This window comes from Charadrius vociferus, unplaced genomic scaffold, assembly GCF_000708025.1.
Source record: "Charadrius vociferus isolate BGI_N301 unplaced genomic scaffold, ASM70802v2 scaffold16, whole genome shotgun sequence".
NCBI classification, from domain to species: domain Eukaryota; kingdom Metazoa; phylum Chordata; class Aves; order Charadriiformes; family Charadriidae; genus Charadrius; species Charadrius vociferus.
Window position 1 is genome coordinate 191,580 of NW_009649167.1, and position 13,537 is coordinate 205,116.

The following is a 13,537-nucleotide window of genomic DNA, read 5'->3' on the forward strand; positions in this document are numbered from 1 at the left end:
GCAGCACCCCGTGAGTTGGGAGGGGGGTTGCCCGGCAGGAGCTTCCCCTAACGGGAAGCGGCGTGGATCGGTCGCTTCGCCTTTTAAAATGTGTTCCTGAGGCAATTTTAAAATTCTTGGGTTTCTGTCTTAGGGTAGCCTTTGCCCTTCCTTTCAACGCCTGTCTGCCCCGTCGGTTTGCTGAGGCAGCGTGTGTGAAACAGTCACCGCGCGTAAAACTGATTTTACAGTGGAAACAATGTGGTAAACAGGAAAGTTTCTATGGCAATCTTACGTATATCTGTTTTTTAATAGAACTGGGAAACTGGCGAAGTCTGCTCCACTTGAAAGTAACTTTAAATCAAATTCTTAACACAGGAATTGTAATGGTTGTTAATAACATATATTCTACCCTAACACACAAGAGTGAGCGTGGATTTTTTTTTTTATTTGTGTTTAAAATACCTCAGAAGCGTTCTGCCCGTTCCATCTTGATTTTCTCCTGTATTTGCTGAGTATCCTTATTGTCTCTGGTGTAATCCCCTATGCTTTTCTTGTTTGTTGTTTTCCTACCGTGCTCATCATTGCGGTGTCTGAACACACGCATGGCAGCCCTACAGCCAAAGGGGCTGGGTTACCGCACACCTGCCAAAAAATGCAGGAAAGCAGGGTTAAGACTTGCAGCCCCACGATATTAGTATAGCACTGTATGAAAGTGTTTTCTTATTTCTCAGGTTTTTCAACAACTGTTCCAGTAATGTCATGGATAAGAAAATGGCTTATGAACCTGTGGAAAGACCAACTTTCTTTGAAATATTTAAGGCACATTGCAGTGAATCAGGTACATCTTCTCTACAGTTAATTTTTATTAGGGTTGTCTTCTAGACATTGATACACGCCTGCTGTATGCTCCATAGAAAAGCATTACGCAACTTGTTAGCTGCTATTCTTGCCCCAAATCTGTATTTGCTACTATCTACTTTTTTTATATATTTCTTTAAATTTTTTATTTGTAGCTTGTTTTTGTCAATCTGTGCTCTGTTACTTTTTTTGTACTTGTTTTTTAGCTGCGATCTCCTTATGTACCCACATGCAGACCAGGTTTAGTCTTTTGCCAAATGCATCTGTAGTAGTATGATTTATTGATGTTAAAAGGAACCTGTTTAACTTGCCAGTCTGAGTAAAATAAGACATAAACTAAAAGCCGAAAGTATACTTTTAATTTTAAATAAACTGGATATTGGTCTTCTCTTTGGTTAGTTTTGTTAATGGTCTGAGAAGGCATTCTTTTATACTTTGTGGGTATCAGAGTTCAAAGCTATCTACAAACAAAATAAACAGAAGTATGACAATGGAAAGAGCTGTGCAATTTGCTGCTAGCATTTACATGCTTAATGTATTTTCACATCCTGCAGGGAGGATCCTTTTTCTTTTTTTTTTTTTCTTTTTCATGTAGTTTTCTCTATGTTTTTCTTTATAGACTTAGGGCCTATCAGTCTCAACTGGTTTGAAGAACTCAGCGCAGAAGCACCCCCGTACAGGCCTAAACTGTTAGGAGAACTTGATGGTCCCTGTGGCTGGCTTGATCAAACATCTTTTAAAACTCCAAGGGCAAAACTCTCTACATACAGTCAGCTGGCATCAACTCCACTAATTTTTAAAGAACAAAATATGATATTGCCACCTTATTCTTCTCCTGGAAAAGAACTGGATCAGAAAAAAATAGGAGCAAGTGGGTAATTTTTATTTTTTAAAGTGGTACTTAAAGGCTGCTTGTGCCGTCCAGAAGCAAGAGACTTTTTTTTGTTCAATTTTTGTTGTTGTAGCTGGTGATTATTAGTGTAATAGATACTACTGCAGAAATTGTATGACTAAAAAGTTTGTTGGTAGGCTTCTGAAGACCATCTATAAAAAAGCAGAGTTCATCTTGATAATGAATTCAGCCTTGCAATAAAATGGTAATGTGCATGCAAAGTTCTCTGTATAAAAGATATTGTCGTGGTCCTAGTACTCTAAATACTGTTAATATAAGGAGATATGAGCTTATTAGTGTAACCTGTTGACTGAGAATCAGAGTAAATTTTTTTTGTTCTATGCAAAATCTCTGCAAATTCATTCAAGAGAGAATGATGCTTATCCTGCTCAAGTATGAGGTGATCTGTAGGGTGCTCCTTAACCTTTCTGATAAAGAGTTAGAAGTGCTAAGCTGTTTGAGTTAGTGGAACTGTAAGTCATGGAAAGAAGTTACACTTTTCCATTTGGAAACAAGGAATTCTACCACTTCTGTGAGGTAATTCTCATTACATTATTTCCAAACCCTAAGTATGTCATGAGAGTACATGTCACACTGCGCCTTTTTGATGTACCTGCAAGCCATAGTACCTATCCTTCTTGGACAGAGAGAAGAATCTTTTTTATGGAGAATGCATGCAAGATTTTATATACAAATCTTTTCTATGGAAGACTCTCTAACCCCATTCCTGCAATATCTGATTTGTACCTCTACTGTATCTGTGCCCTCCTAACAATAAGATAAGCTTTTCTGAACAGGTTACAGGCAAACATAAGACTCACTTTATTACCAGAATCATTCTTAGATCCCAAACCAAAGTTTTTTAAAGGTGTAGAACTGTGCTACTGTTCAAATATACTTTATAACATTGCTTCCATAGAATATTGTTACCCTGATTGTTTTTCTTAAGTATACTGTTGAACTTCTGCTCAACTTATTCTCAGCTGAGAACATGTTTCTTCTAAATTTAGCTGTTTGGACTTTTACAGTGTTAAGTCCCTAGTGAATTCTTGGTAGCATTTAATGAATTGCAAACAAAGGAACTCTATGATTCTTCTGTTTCAAAATGGTTACTTTTGCTCTGTGTTTGTGCATGTGGATGTTTGCATACGCTCCGTAGGGAAGGGAAGATGACTATTACCAAAGTTTATCTCTGGCCTGAGATCTTCTACTGATTTTCTTGGTTAAAGCCAACTGGCTCTTGTACGTAGGTTTTCTTCTTGTGAAGAACAAGAGCATGGATGGAGCTGATGGATTTCACCTTGGTATGGTACTGAGATGCAGCCGTGCTGTGCGTATGGACTCAGGAACTCAGAAGCTGAGAGAAATGCAGAGAAATATGGAAGTTGTTTGGAAATTTCTGAGTAGGAATTCTTTTGAGTAGTTGCTTGTTCATGTGAGGGGCTTACTGTTCAGTGGATTCTGCTGCTTTTGTGGGCAAACTCTTTCTCTTTGGCCTGGAGATGCACAGCGTATAAATAGCTACTGCTACCAGTGACAGTGCCTCTGCTAACAGTTCCAGAAATAATTTTTGCTTTATGCTGCTTATTCAAATCAAAAAGGGTATGTTTTAAGTAAATTTGAGGGAAAGCTGGTACAAATGCATGTTTGCGTGTATTGAGTTTCTCCTGAGAATAACTACTGCCATGACAAGAAACGCACAATGCAGTATACTAAAACAGAATATGTGACTTGAATAATATCAAGGTAATATACTGAAACACATATGTATCAAATGAATAAAGTGACATAATGAGCACTTTTGGCGCATTTGAAATGTCTTTAGCATTGTTTGGATATAGAATTTGAACATGTTCAAAACACTAGCGGAAAAGGTGGTGTTTTGTTGTTTTTTTAACTAAAAATCAGATGTTGTATAATTTCTTAAAGCTTATTTTTAAAGTTCAAAATAGAAACTGTTACTTGTAGTTCTGCAAGGTTGTGTTGATTATTATCTTCTGTGTTGTAGGCAGAGAGAATTTGATAAGTCCAAGAAGAAAAATAGATCAAGAAAATGAAATACTTGCTTCTCCTCCTGGCACTTGTCACAACTGCCTTGCTGCTAGGTATGCTAAATATGTGAATACAAATAGAAAATAAAATGGGTTTTAAGCAAAAAGAAATATTAAAACCACCGTATTTGACTGATAGAGTTCTTCAGAGCAGTCAGCAATCTTGTATGTTTTGTATGTTTATGACAATAAGATGCTAAGTGAATTAAAAATAAAACACTAGCTAGTTTTGAAAAGTTCCTTGCTTTTAGGAGTTCTTCCTTTCTGTTCTTCTACTACTTCACAGCTGGCATATGGCATTTGTTGACATTATTGCAGTTTCCCAAATCCTCAACATCCAATGCAAGAAAAAGTAGTAGTGATGTATCATGTGCTTCTCAAGTAGTAATTTGTAAAGCTATTTATTTTACTGAGACTTTTTTAGTAATAGCCTTGGTTTCTTCATTTAAATATATATATATTTCAGATAAATCTGCTCAAAGTACTCATGTTGATTATAAGAACAGTTAAGCTAATTATTTAATTAAAACCAATTAATTATGCCATTTTTCCATAGTTTCATACAGTATATTAAGAAATGCATGGTTATATTGAAGTCCAGTCAGACAATGATGATTTGTCAGACAAATCATCATTGAAAAATAACATTTCACAAAAGAAGCATTTTATAGTTTGAAATAAACTTATGGTAACGTTTAAAATACTGACTGATGGTTAGGAGAAATCTACATTTTATTTAGTTAGGGAAATAGCCATGGTTGCAATGAAAGAAAATGACAGAGGTGTTAATATATGTAATGTCTGAAATATTTACTTATTCTCAGAAACTGAGAAGTGAAGTTAATATTTTTTTATTTGGTTTTGTTTTACAGTCCAACTATTTTAAGGAATACTTACAGAACACCTCAGAGAAATAACATTCCTGGTTTGTATACTTTTTTGATTTTACAAAATATCTGATATCTGTAGATATAAATCCCTGTGTCTTAGGTATTACTTAATGTCCTTATTACCTAATGTTTTTTTAGGACCATATGGAAGCTTGTTTTGCACACCAAAACTTTTGGAGGTAAATATTTTATTCCTGCATTTTGTTTTCTTTTTCCTGAGTAGTACATGTAGGATTCTGCATAGAAATAATAATTGTTAAATATATTTCTAGGTCAGAACTCCAAAACGTATTTCTGAAAGTCTGGGAGCAGAAGTGGATCCAGATATGTCTTGGTCAAGTTCTTTAGCCACGCCTCCTACACTTGGTGCAACAGTGATAATAGGTATTTCCTAAAATGAACAGTTGCTAAGGGTTAAAAACTTCCAGTTTTGACACTGGAAGTTCACCTAGTGGGAACTGGTTGTTTGGTTTTTTTTTTTGTTGAAAAGGATAAAACTGTCACAGTGATGCTTAGTGGGTGACTTTAAATAATGCAGCCCTAAAAGGAAGAAATGAAATTAAATATGTCATTGCTTTTTAAAAGTTTTCTTCCTTTGTATAAGGGATTAGGGAATATAAATTTAGACATAACATAGCCAAGCAAAGAAAAGAGGATTAGATAATGATTGCTTATATTTGCGCTGTCACAAAAGTAGATACTGTTAGGTTAAGTCATGTGAGTATATTTATGAAATCTAAGGAGGTAGCCTGTTGAGTAAACTTTCCAGCAACAGTGCTGGCTTCGGTATTTTCAACCCCACTCACTGTGCCTACCATCCTATTGATGCAGTGAGACACACTGAGATACTGATCCAATTGAAGACCATATTTCCTGGGTTATTTGGACAGGGCAATTCCTGGGTCGCATTTACTGTACAGCTGCACAAACAGCTCTGTCAGTATAACTGAGGATGAGAATGACTGTTTAAGTGGCACTAACAGTGATGCTAAACATCAAGCTTTGTCCTAAGGTGTTGCTGTAAGTGGGATTTCTTTAGCATACGATGGGCAAAATGAAATTTGACTTTATGATTTGTTGATGAAAACTCTTGAGAAAATGGGAAAACCTGTATGTCTGCTTATCTCCTGACATTGCTATTGTTTTAATGTGGTTAAACTATCACTGTATAAAGCGTATAGAGCATGCAAGCATATAAAGCATATTTAAGAATGGATGCAAGAATTGGGAATCTCCTTGTGCAAGAATTGGTCATGGCACCAAGCCTGTCAAGAGTTCAGGGAGCATCTGGACGATGTTCTTAGTTATGTGGTTTAGTTTTAGGTAGTCCTGCGAGGACCAGGGAGTTGGACTCAATGATCCATATGGGTCCCTTCCAATTTGACATATGCTGCGATTGGCCGGGAAGGGGTGGTACTATTCACAAGGCTACTGTGTTGTGCTGGTTTGGGTGTTAATTGGTTCACAATGACGTGACCTGAAAAGGAAGGCTGGGAAAAGTACCCATAGCTGCTTCTGCAAGATGAGTTATGATCTGAGCTCTCCTCATTCTTCCGCTTCCTGGATGAGCCTCATATTTTATAGTAGTGATGCCCACTCTCTGCCATCTGGCACCTGTAAAAAGAAAGAGTGAATCATTTGTCTGCTACATGGAACCTAGATGCCATGTCTATGAAACACGTTATCTGAATATGCTGCTCTTTAGGCATCTTAAAAATAGGGTTCACTTTCTCCTTCTGTTAAGTAGGTGAAAAGATATTACTGCTTTTGTGGGAGAAAATGGGGAAAAAACCCAAATTCCTGACAGAGGCTTGAAGATCTCATCCAGATCTTTTGACAGAAAAAAATTAGAGAGTAGTGCTATGAATAACTGCTGGAAAGGGGATTGGCAGTGATGGTGGGCTCAGGGTGGTAGCCGGCCTGCCTACATAGCAGCAACTGCAACCTGTGATTTAGTGTGTTTTCTGCTGTTTTGAAGTTGCTTTTGTACACTGTCCCTCAGCATCACCTGTAGGACTTTTTAGTTAGAACTTCTCGTTAGTTTTCAGTAGTTTTTTGTTTACAGGTTTCAGTTGCATTTAAAATAATCCCAAGAAAACCCTCCCAAAACACAACCATATTTGAACACACTCAGCAAATTGCTTAGGAGCAAAGGAATTGACTTGTCTGTCTTTCTTCTAAAGCTAGAGAGAATGATTCAATTTCTGGAGCAAAGCAACAGGATGAAAGAGCTGAGATAGTAAGTAGTTTTAAGATCTATGCTGTACTTTAATTTCAGTTAAGCTATTTAGTTATATGTTTACATTCCTTGAGCGAAGAACAAAAAATTCTATCACTTTCATTCTAGGCTCTCTTATTTGGCTATTTTTAAAGGTGCTCTGCACAAAACTAAACTTGCAAAACCTGGCTGTAGACTGTATTTTCACAAATAACCCCCTTTGAGGAATGTTTTTTGCTGTGTTTAAAAAAAAAAAAAATTTTTTTGCTGCGTTTAAAAAAAACAAACCCAAAATCACTTGGACTCAGCAGCAGTGGGAGTTGTTCAAAGAGAAATCAAACTTTAAAATTGCAATATACTACTTATTTGAGAGTTGGTTTGTTTATTTTTCTTCCTCTTCTGTCAAAGTTTTGGAAGTTATTGTTTGGCTTATATTGTCCAATAACTTCTGGTGCTCAGTCTTAATACCAAGAGTTGAAATTGAGTATCAATTTCAGTCCTCTGATATTAGGAAAGGGAGAGTTCCTGCAAAATTGTAATTTTACCCTGTGTATATGAAAGTGTAATGATTATTCAGACTGAAAACCGAGAATGGTGCTAAGAAGATTCAATTACAAATTTACCTTTGATTCTTAACTACCTGAAACTTTACAGTTAACAAACCGTTACAAGTTAAAATAAGCAAAACATCTTTCTTCTTCCTCATAATCTCCTTTGTTGCTTTTTGAGAGGCTTTTAAAATGCTGAACCCATTCGCTGCCCTTAAATTGATTACAGAATGGAACCCGGTTTGTATTGAAAATGGGGATTATCTCCTTACTTATTTTCAAGTGTACATGTGAAAATGTTACCTTTCATTTTAGGAGATGAAGAATTATTCAGATATTGCAGTAAATGTTTAGAGTTGCTTGCTTTACTGTTAAAGTGATGCTTGCTGATACGTAATGGATATAATAGCTTATGTCTTTGGTTTACAGGTTTTGCACAACTTTTTTTCCAACCATGATAAATGTCCTGGGACAAGTGATACAAGTATGCTGTCCATACCAGAGACAGTAAAGCTAAAAGCTGAAGATGACATCAAAGATTTTGGTATGCATTGGTACTTTACTACTGAGTATACTGTGAAGCAAGACTGAGAGTAAAGTTACGTTGTATGTCTTGAGCTTATTTTTTCTGCCAACTGTATACTCCCACTTCCTGAATTGATCAAACTTTGTAAAACTAATCTGGCCATAAAAAAGGGAATCAGTTTCTCTTGACTCAGTGAATTAAATCAGGTTATCATGCTGCTGGATGACAGCCAGATTAGTACTGGTGCTAGTGAAGGCATGAGACTATGGGAGAGCTTAGAGAGAAAATGGTACAGGCTCAAGGGGGAGCAAGACTACTACTTCTGGCTATTGAATAGGTTTATATATACTCATTATTCTAGGGTGAGCTTGCTTTTTAATTGTGCTATATCCTTTCTTCATTTACTTCACCTGTTAGTTCAAAATGTGACAAATCCTTTTAGGAAAAAGAAATGTTAAAGAAAAATTAACATATGCAGAAAATACTCAGCCAAGGGGAAAAAAATGTTTTCATTCTGTGTTCTTATATCATGTTAGTGAACAAGTGAAAATATATGCTTCAGTGTGAGGTTTTTGGGTTTTGCTGAGAAATGACGCCAGAAGGGAAGAATATTAAGAGAAATTTGTTCAGCATGCGTGGGTGTGAAAGGGTGCTGTAGAGATTGACACAGGCTAGACAGGACAATACATCCTTAGGACTGTGTGTCTCCTTCTTATCTGAATTGAATGGTCTGCCCTAAAAATATTGTTTGGTGGTACATGTAAGAATTGTGAAATAAGCAGTTTAGAATTTTGACGAGGAGGGCTGAGAATGCTGGGGTGAGGAAGTGTTTTTGATTGCAGAGTGATATATACTGTTATTTTTATATAGTAGGTTCAAACATGCTGATAAAAATGTAGTTGGTAGCAAACATATTCAAGAAATCTGTATTCAGTAAAATACTTTTAGAAATTAAGGACAAATTATTGTCCTGTTCTGTGTTCCAAAATGGCTTATTGCATCTCATGCCGCAGTAGAGAAGGCTATTTAAAACAGTGTCTGAGTAAAAATAAGAGGAAGAAACCCATTTCTTTTAAAGTACAAAATTACTTTTGCAAATGTCTCCTCTTTTTTCTGTCTTCCCTTTTTGATAATAGTTAACTTGGCGTTTGAAGTGCAATGTGAAAAGAAGGATAGCTCAAACCTTCACCTTTGTGGCTTTCAAATGTTGGTTTTCTCTGGAATAGTGTTGAATGAACATGAAAGGCAATCAGTTTTATTAGGTATACATTTTGTTTCAGTCAAAGAAAATAACAGAATATATGAATATATGCACTCAGTCCAACGTAACAGAACTATCAAATATTTCAAAGTATTTTTTTTCTGGATTTTTTTATTTTTAGTTGTAGTAATTTGGGGGAAGAGGAAAACTTTTAACTGTTTTATGTTTAGTGTAACCATGGACTGCAAGACTTGTACAGTCATGTATTAACACTTTGGAATTTCATAAAAGAAGCTAAATTTGTATGTAGTCATTAAGCATATTCATTATTAACTCAATCATTAATTCCTAAGGTTCACGTCCCTAGTTTAAGTAAATCCAATCCTGGTCATTGTAACACTAAGCTTTGTGCATTTGGCCCTTGTAGCAAAATTCACAGCTTTGCTGTAGGTATGTAACCTGGGTTCAGAGTTAAGATTCTTCAAATACATAGTAATCAGCGTATTGACTGGGAAGCTATTTAAACTGAAAAAGTAATGAGAAACATGGAATTCTGTAACATTTTAGGTATTTTACCCTGGCCTGTTGCCCAAAACTTAATTAATTAAACTTTAAACACTTAAAAAAAAAACCCCACAAAATTACATCATTCAATCTTTTTATGACCCTGATCGGAGTAAATGGTTCATCTTTAACCTCAGTGTCTAGAACTATTCATGCAGTAGGAGAAATGGGTTCAATACCCTCTGTTTATAAGGATTCCAACTTGAAATGTGGCAATATGTTCTAACAATCAGTCATATATCACTCCAGAACATAAACATCTAATGTGAAGCCTCTTTTTGTCTGAGTATTGTATTATTTACTGGGAAAGAGAGGCTCTGAGAAAACAAATTAAGTAGTTATTGACGAGTTAGGGCACTTAATGGGAAAACAGGAGAATTCTGTTGTTCAGGCCTTGGTTTTGGGGTTTTCATTTCCCTGACCCTCCAGTGAGTTTAGAGGTCAAAATGAACTTCCCTGATTTCCCTCCCTCCCCCAGCATCAGATTATTCAGTGTACAACCAGTATCGTTACAATCTTTCAGATACTCCTGGTTTTCTTATTTGATTAAAAGTAATGGCTCCTGTTTAAGTAAAAAGAAATACAACTATGTCTTTTTAGAAAGCTCTGTTGACAAACTATTACGGGATGAAAGGATGTGGACACAGAAGTTATTCCAGAGGAATGCCCTTCAATAAGGCAAAAGGAGCTGTACACTCAAGTTGTAGTGTTAGTGTCGTCGTCTTGAGATCTTGTTTAGTGATACCTTCTGCCACTCAGGAAAAAAAAATAAAAAGTAAAGAGAATGAGTAACTGTTAGAAAGATGAGATAAGTGGTTTTATGCCTACAGCGTGGGCATGAACCTTTAATGGATGTATTACAAATAGTTGGATATGTGTGACCCAGTATTGGGAAATCTCCTATGGACTTCCAAACGGAAAATCTTCCAGACAGTAGGTTATTTAAAAGTTCTAAAAGGGAAAATAGTTCTAAATTATAGAAATTGTACATAAAAAAGGCTTATGGAAAAGTTAAGCTATGTGCCCAAGGACAAAAGAGGACAAGGACGTTTTCTAGGTACTTTGTTACAATTCCTTTTTCGTAACAAAGCCTTAAAAGGTACTCTCAAAATAAAACTTACCTATCTTTTTTGAATGTGAAATATTTTGATAGGTGAGTCTATTTTCATACATTTGGGAAGGTAATATTATTTGGTATGCATAAGCTTTTAAGGCTGTCTGCAAAATGGAGTTCAGGTTATTTTCCTCCTCTGCACATTTCCATACACTAAAAATTCTCATTATTTTTCTAATATTTGTGCCAATCATGTGGAATCTTTTCTAAATCCTTCTAGATACTATACTATTCTATATCAAAACTAAAGATAGTTTAATAAATTAGTTCTTAATAACAGTTTCCTTAGCTGCCAGTTATAGACAAAAATAGGAAGCTTCTTAAGGTGTTTGCTTACCATCTGGCCTAAATTTTGGAGGAAAAAAATCTAGATTTTTATCTTGTAAAACTTACTACTCATTTTGTTGTCCATAGGAAAAAAATAATATTCTTTTGAGGTTTCATCTTGGAAACCTGCTAAACCACTACAGTCCTCAGGAGGCCAGGGCATCTGCATGTATGTCCTTTGCCTTCTGTTTCCTCCAACAGCTGCTGTTGGAGAGTAACCTATTTTAAAGACATGTAGGTTTATCTTTCCAAACTCACTCCTGAGTAAAGGTAATTGCCATAAAATTGAAAGCTGTATTTACCTATAGAAACACAATGCTCTGCCGAAGTTATTTCCCAAAACTTAATTTCTTACTTCTTTTCCTCTCCCCATCTTCTCTAAACCATTTAGAGTCGGAGATGTTAGATGGCTTGTTTGGTGAGATGAATAGCTTTGAGGATACATTCAGCATGCCTGTTAAGTCCAATGGAACTCTTCTGCTGACACCACGTGCTCTGGATACAGTAGAGAAATGTGAAATAAACACAGATAAAGCACAAGGAAAGGGGGATGTTTGTTCTGAGCAGCCTATTAGAAGAAAGACTGGCATTTCACAGAAAGTGAAAACAACTATCTGGACTGAAAAAAGCCACTCTATTGAAATGAAGGATTCTTTACTCCGAAACACAGATGAAAATACAGGTGATGGTAAAGATGTCTATTTAATAGGACACAAAAAGGAGTTGGAGTCACTTAGGATCGCAGGAGACGTGCAAGACTATGGAACACACAAGTCATCTGAGAATGAGAAGGCTGTGAAAGAAGACGTGCAATCTTCATCAAGCCAGTGGTCTCAACTGAACTTATCTGATCTTGATGTAACTCACTTGGACATGTCTTTATGTAGCTCTCCACCCTTGGACTTATGTAGAGAGAAAAATTTAGAAGAGAAGTCAGTACTAATGACCAAGGATGATGCTGTGGAAACATCTTTACTGAATACTTCAGGCTTGATAAAAGCGCAAAAGCTGTTGAGTGTCAATTTGTCAGAAAAGTGCTATGAAGTGAAAAATTCTGAAAAGAACCCAGCACTGGAAATAACTCCAGTACAATCTGTGTCTTTGAGTGTTCAAGATCCAAAGTTAGTAAAAGGATGTGCAGCTGAGAAGGTTTCCAAAATGAGCTTCTTAAACTGTAATTCTTTTTTAATTGAAAGTACAAATGTCACGGAGTATTCTGTAGTCTACAATGGCAGCTTTTCCAAGCATTTAAAAGCAACTTCTAAATCTATCGTAACTGATGTTCTGTCTCACCCACTTGTATGCAGTGCTACATCTCCAGATAATTGCAATGACCTACATTTAACAAATAGAGAAAATACTCGTACAAAGTCTGGCTTTACAAGCCTAAATATGTTATCCAGCTTGAGAAAGAGATCCAAGAGATTTATTTATACAATAAATAATACTTTACTGTATCAAGAAGAAAAAATACAGAAAGAAGTAACATCTGAATCGCCTATTCATCGTGTGTTACCTCATTTGGAATCTGATTGTTGTGAATTTAAAGGTTGTCACGCAGCCAGTGTTGATGAGCAAGGTATGTTACTAAGCTTTTCATCATTTGTGGAGGATTCTGTATTTATTTAGTAAGAACCTTTAACATAAATGTTTCAGATAAAATCCTGTAGAATCTTCTGTTTGTGATAAAGTAGCTCTGCAACTGACTAGTCTGGGAATTGAGATATGGAATTGGGTATAATAGTAGTGACAGAATAGCATTCTTTTCAAACAGTCTGGTGCTAACTTACTGTTTTAGTCTCAGGTTAGCTTCTGGAATAGAAATTGATGCCTTGAACCATTATTCTAATTGACAAGCTTAATGCTGTTTAGACATCCATAGTGTCATCCTGTCTGAGTTGATAACTGTCAGCCATCCTGTCTGAGCTGATAACTTCTAAGAGATCATAAAGAATAGTTGATAACTTCTAAGAGATCATAAAGAATGGTAAAGTTGTATTGTTATTTTTCTAAAATAAGGGGGTTTAAGACTGTACCGCTGTTTCTTTCAAAGCACAAAGTATTTCAAAAAACAAACTATATAATGAAAGCAAGTACATACTCATATTTTTAAAAGCTGTTGTTCTTGCTAGAAGAATACTTAATATTAGGAATTGAAGTACTGCTCTTTGAAGTTTGAAACAAATTTTTATGTTGAGGCACAAGGAATGGAAGCTCATCTCTTCAAATTTCATTGCAACTAAAAATTGATATTATTTTTTGTTTAAACTGATAGCATTAACTGCAGGCTACTCACTTGTTTCTGGCTATCAGAACATAACTGGATTAAACAGATCTCCAATCTTGTCAAGGTCTTCATATTTGAA

At 35.8% G+C, this 13,537-nt stretch overlaps 1 protein-coding gene across 1 annotated transcript in view; it reads left to right on the forward strand.

The window, feature by feature from the left end:
* The first annotated feature begins 753 nt into the window (after nt 1-753).
* The window catches only part of BRCA2 (breast cancer 2, early onset), a 46,296-nt gene continuing 33,512 nt past the window's right edge, over nt 754-13,537 (forward strand). Inside the window, 9 exon segments of the mRNA XM_009888418.1 lie at nt 754-820; nt 1,460-1,711; nt 3,741-3,837; nt 4,656-4,708; nt 4,812-4,852; nt 4,946-5,057; nt 6,857-6,912; nt 7,869-7,983; nt 11,563-12,750. Coding sequence (XP_009886720.1) covers nt 754-820; nt 1,460-1,711; nt 3,741-3,837; nt 4,656-4,708; nt 4,812-4,852; nt 4,946-5,057; nt 6,857-6,912; nt 7,869-7,983; nt 11,563-12,750 — 1,981 coding nt within the window.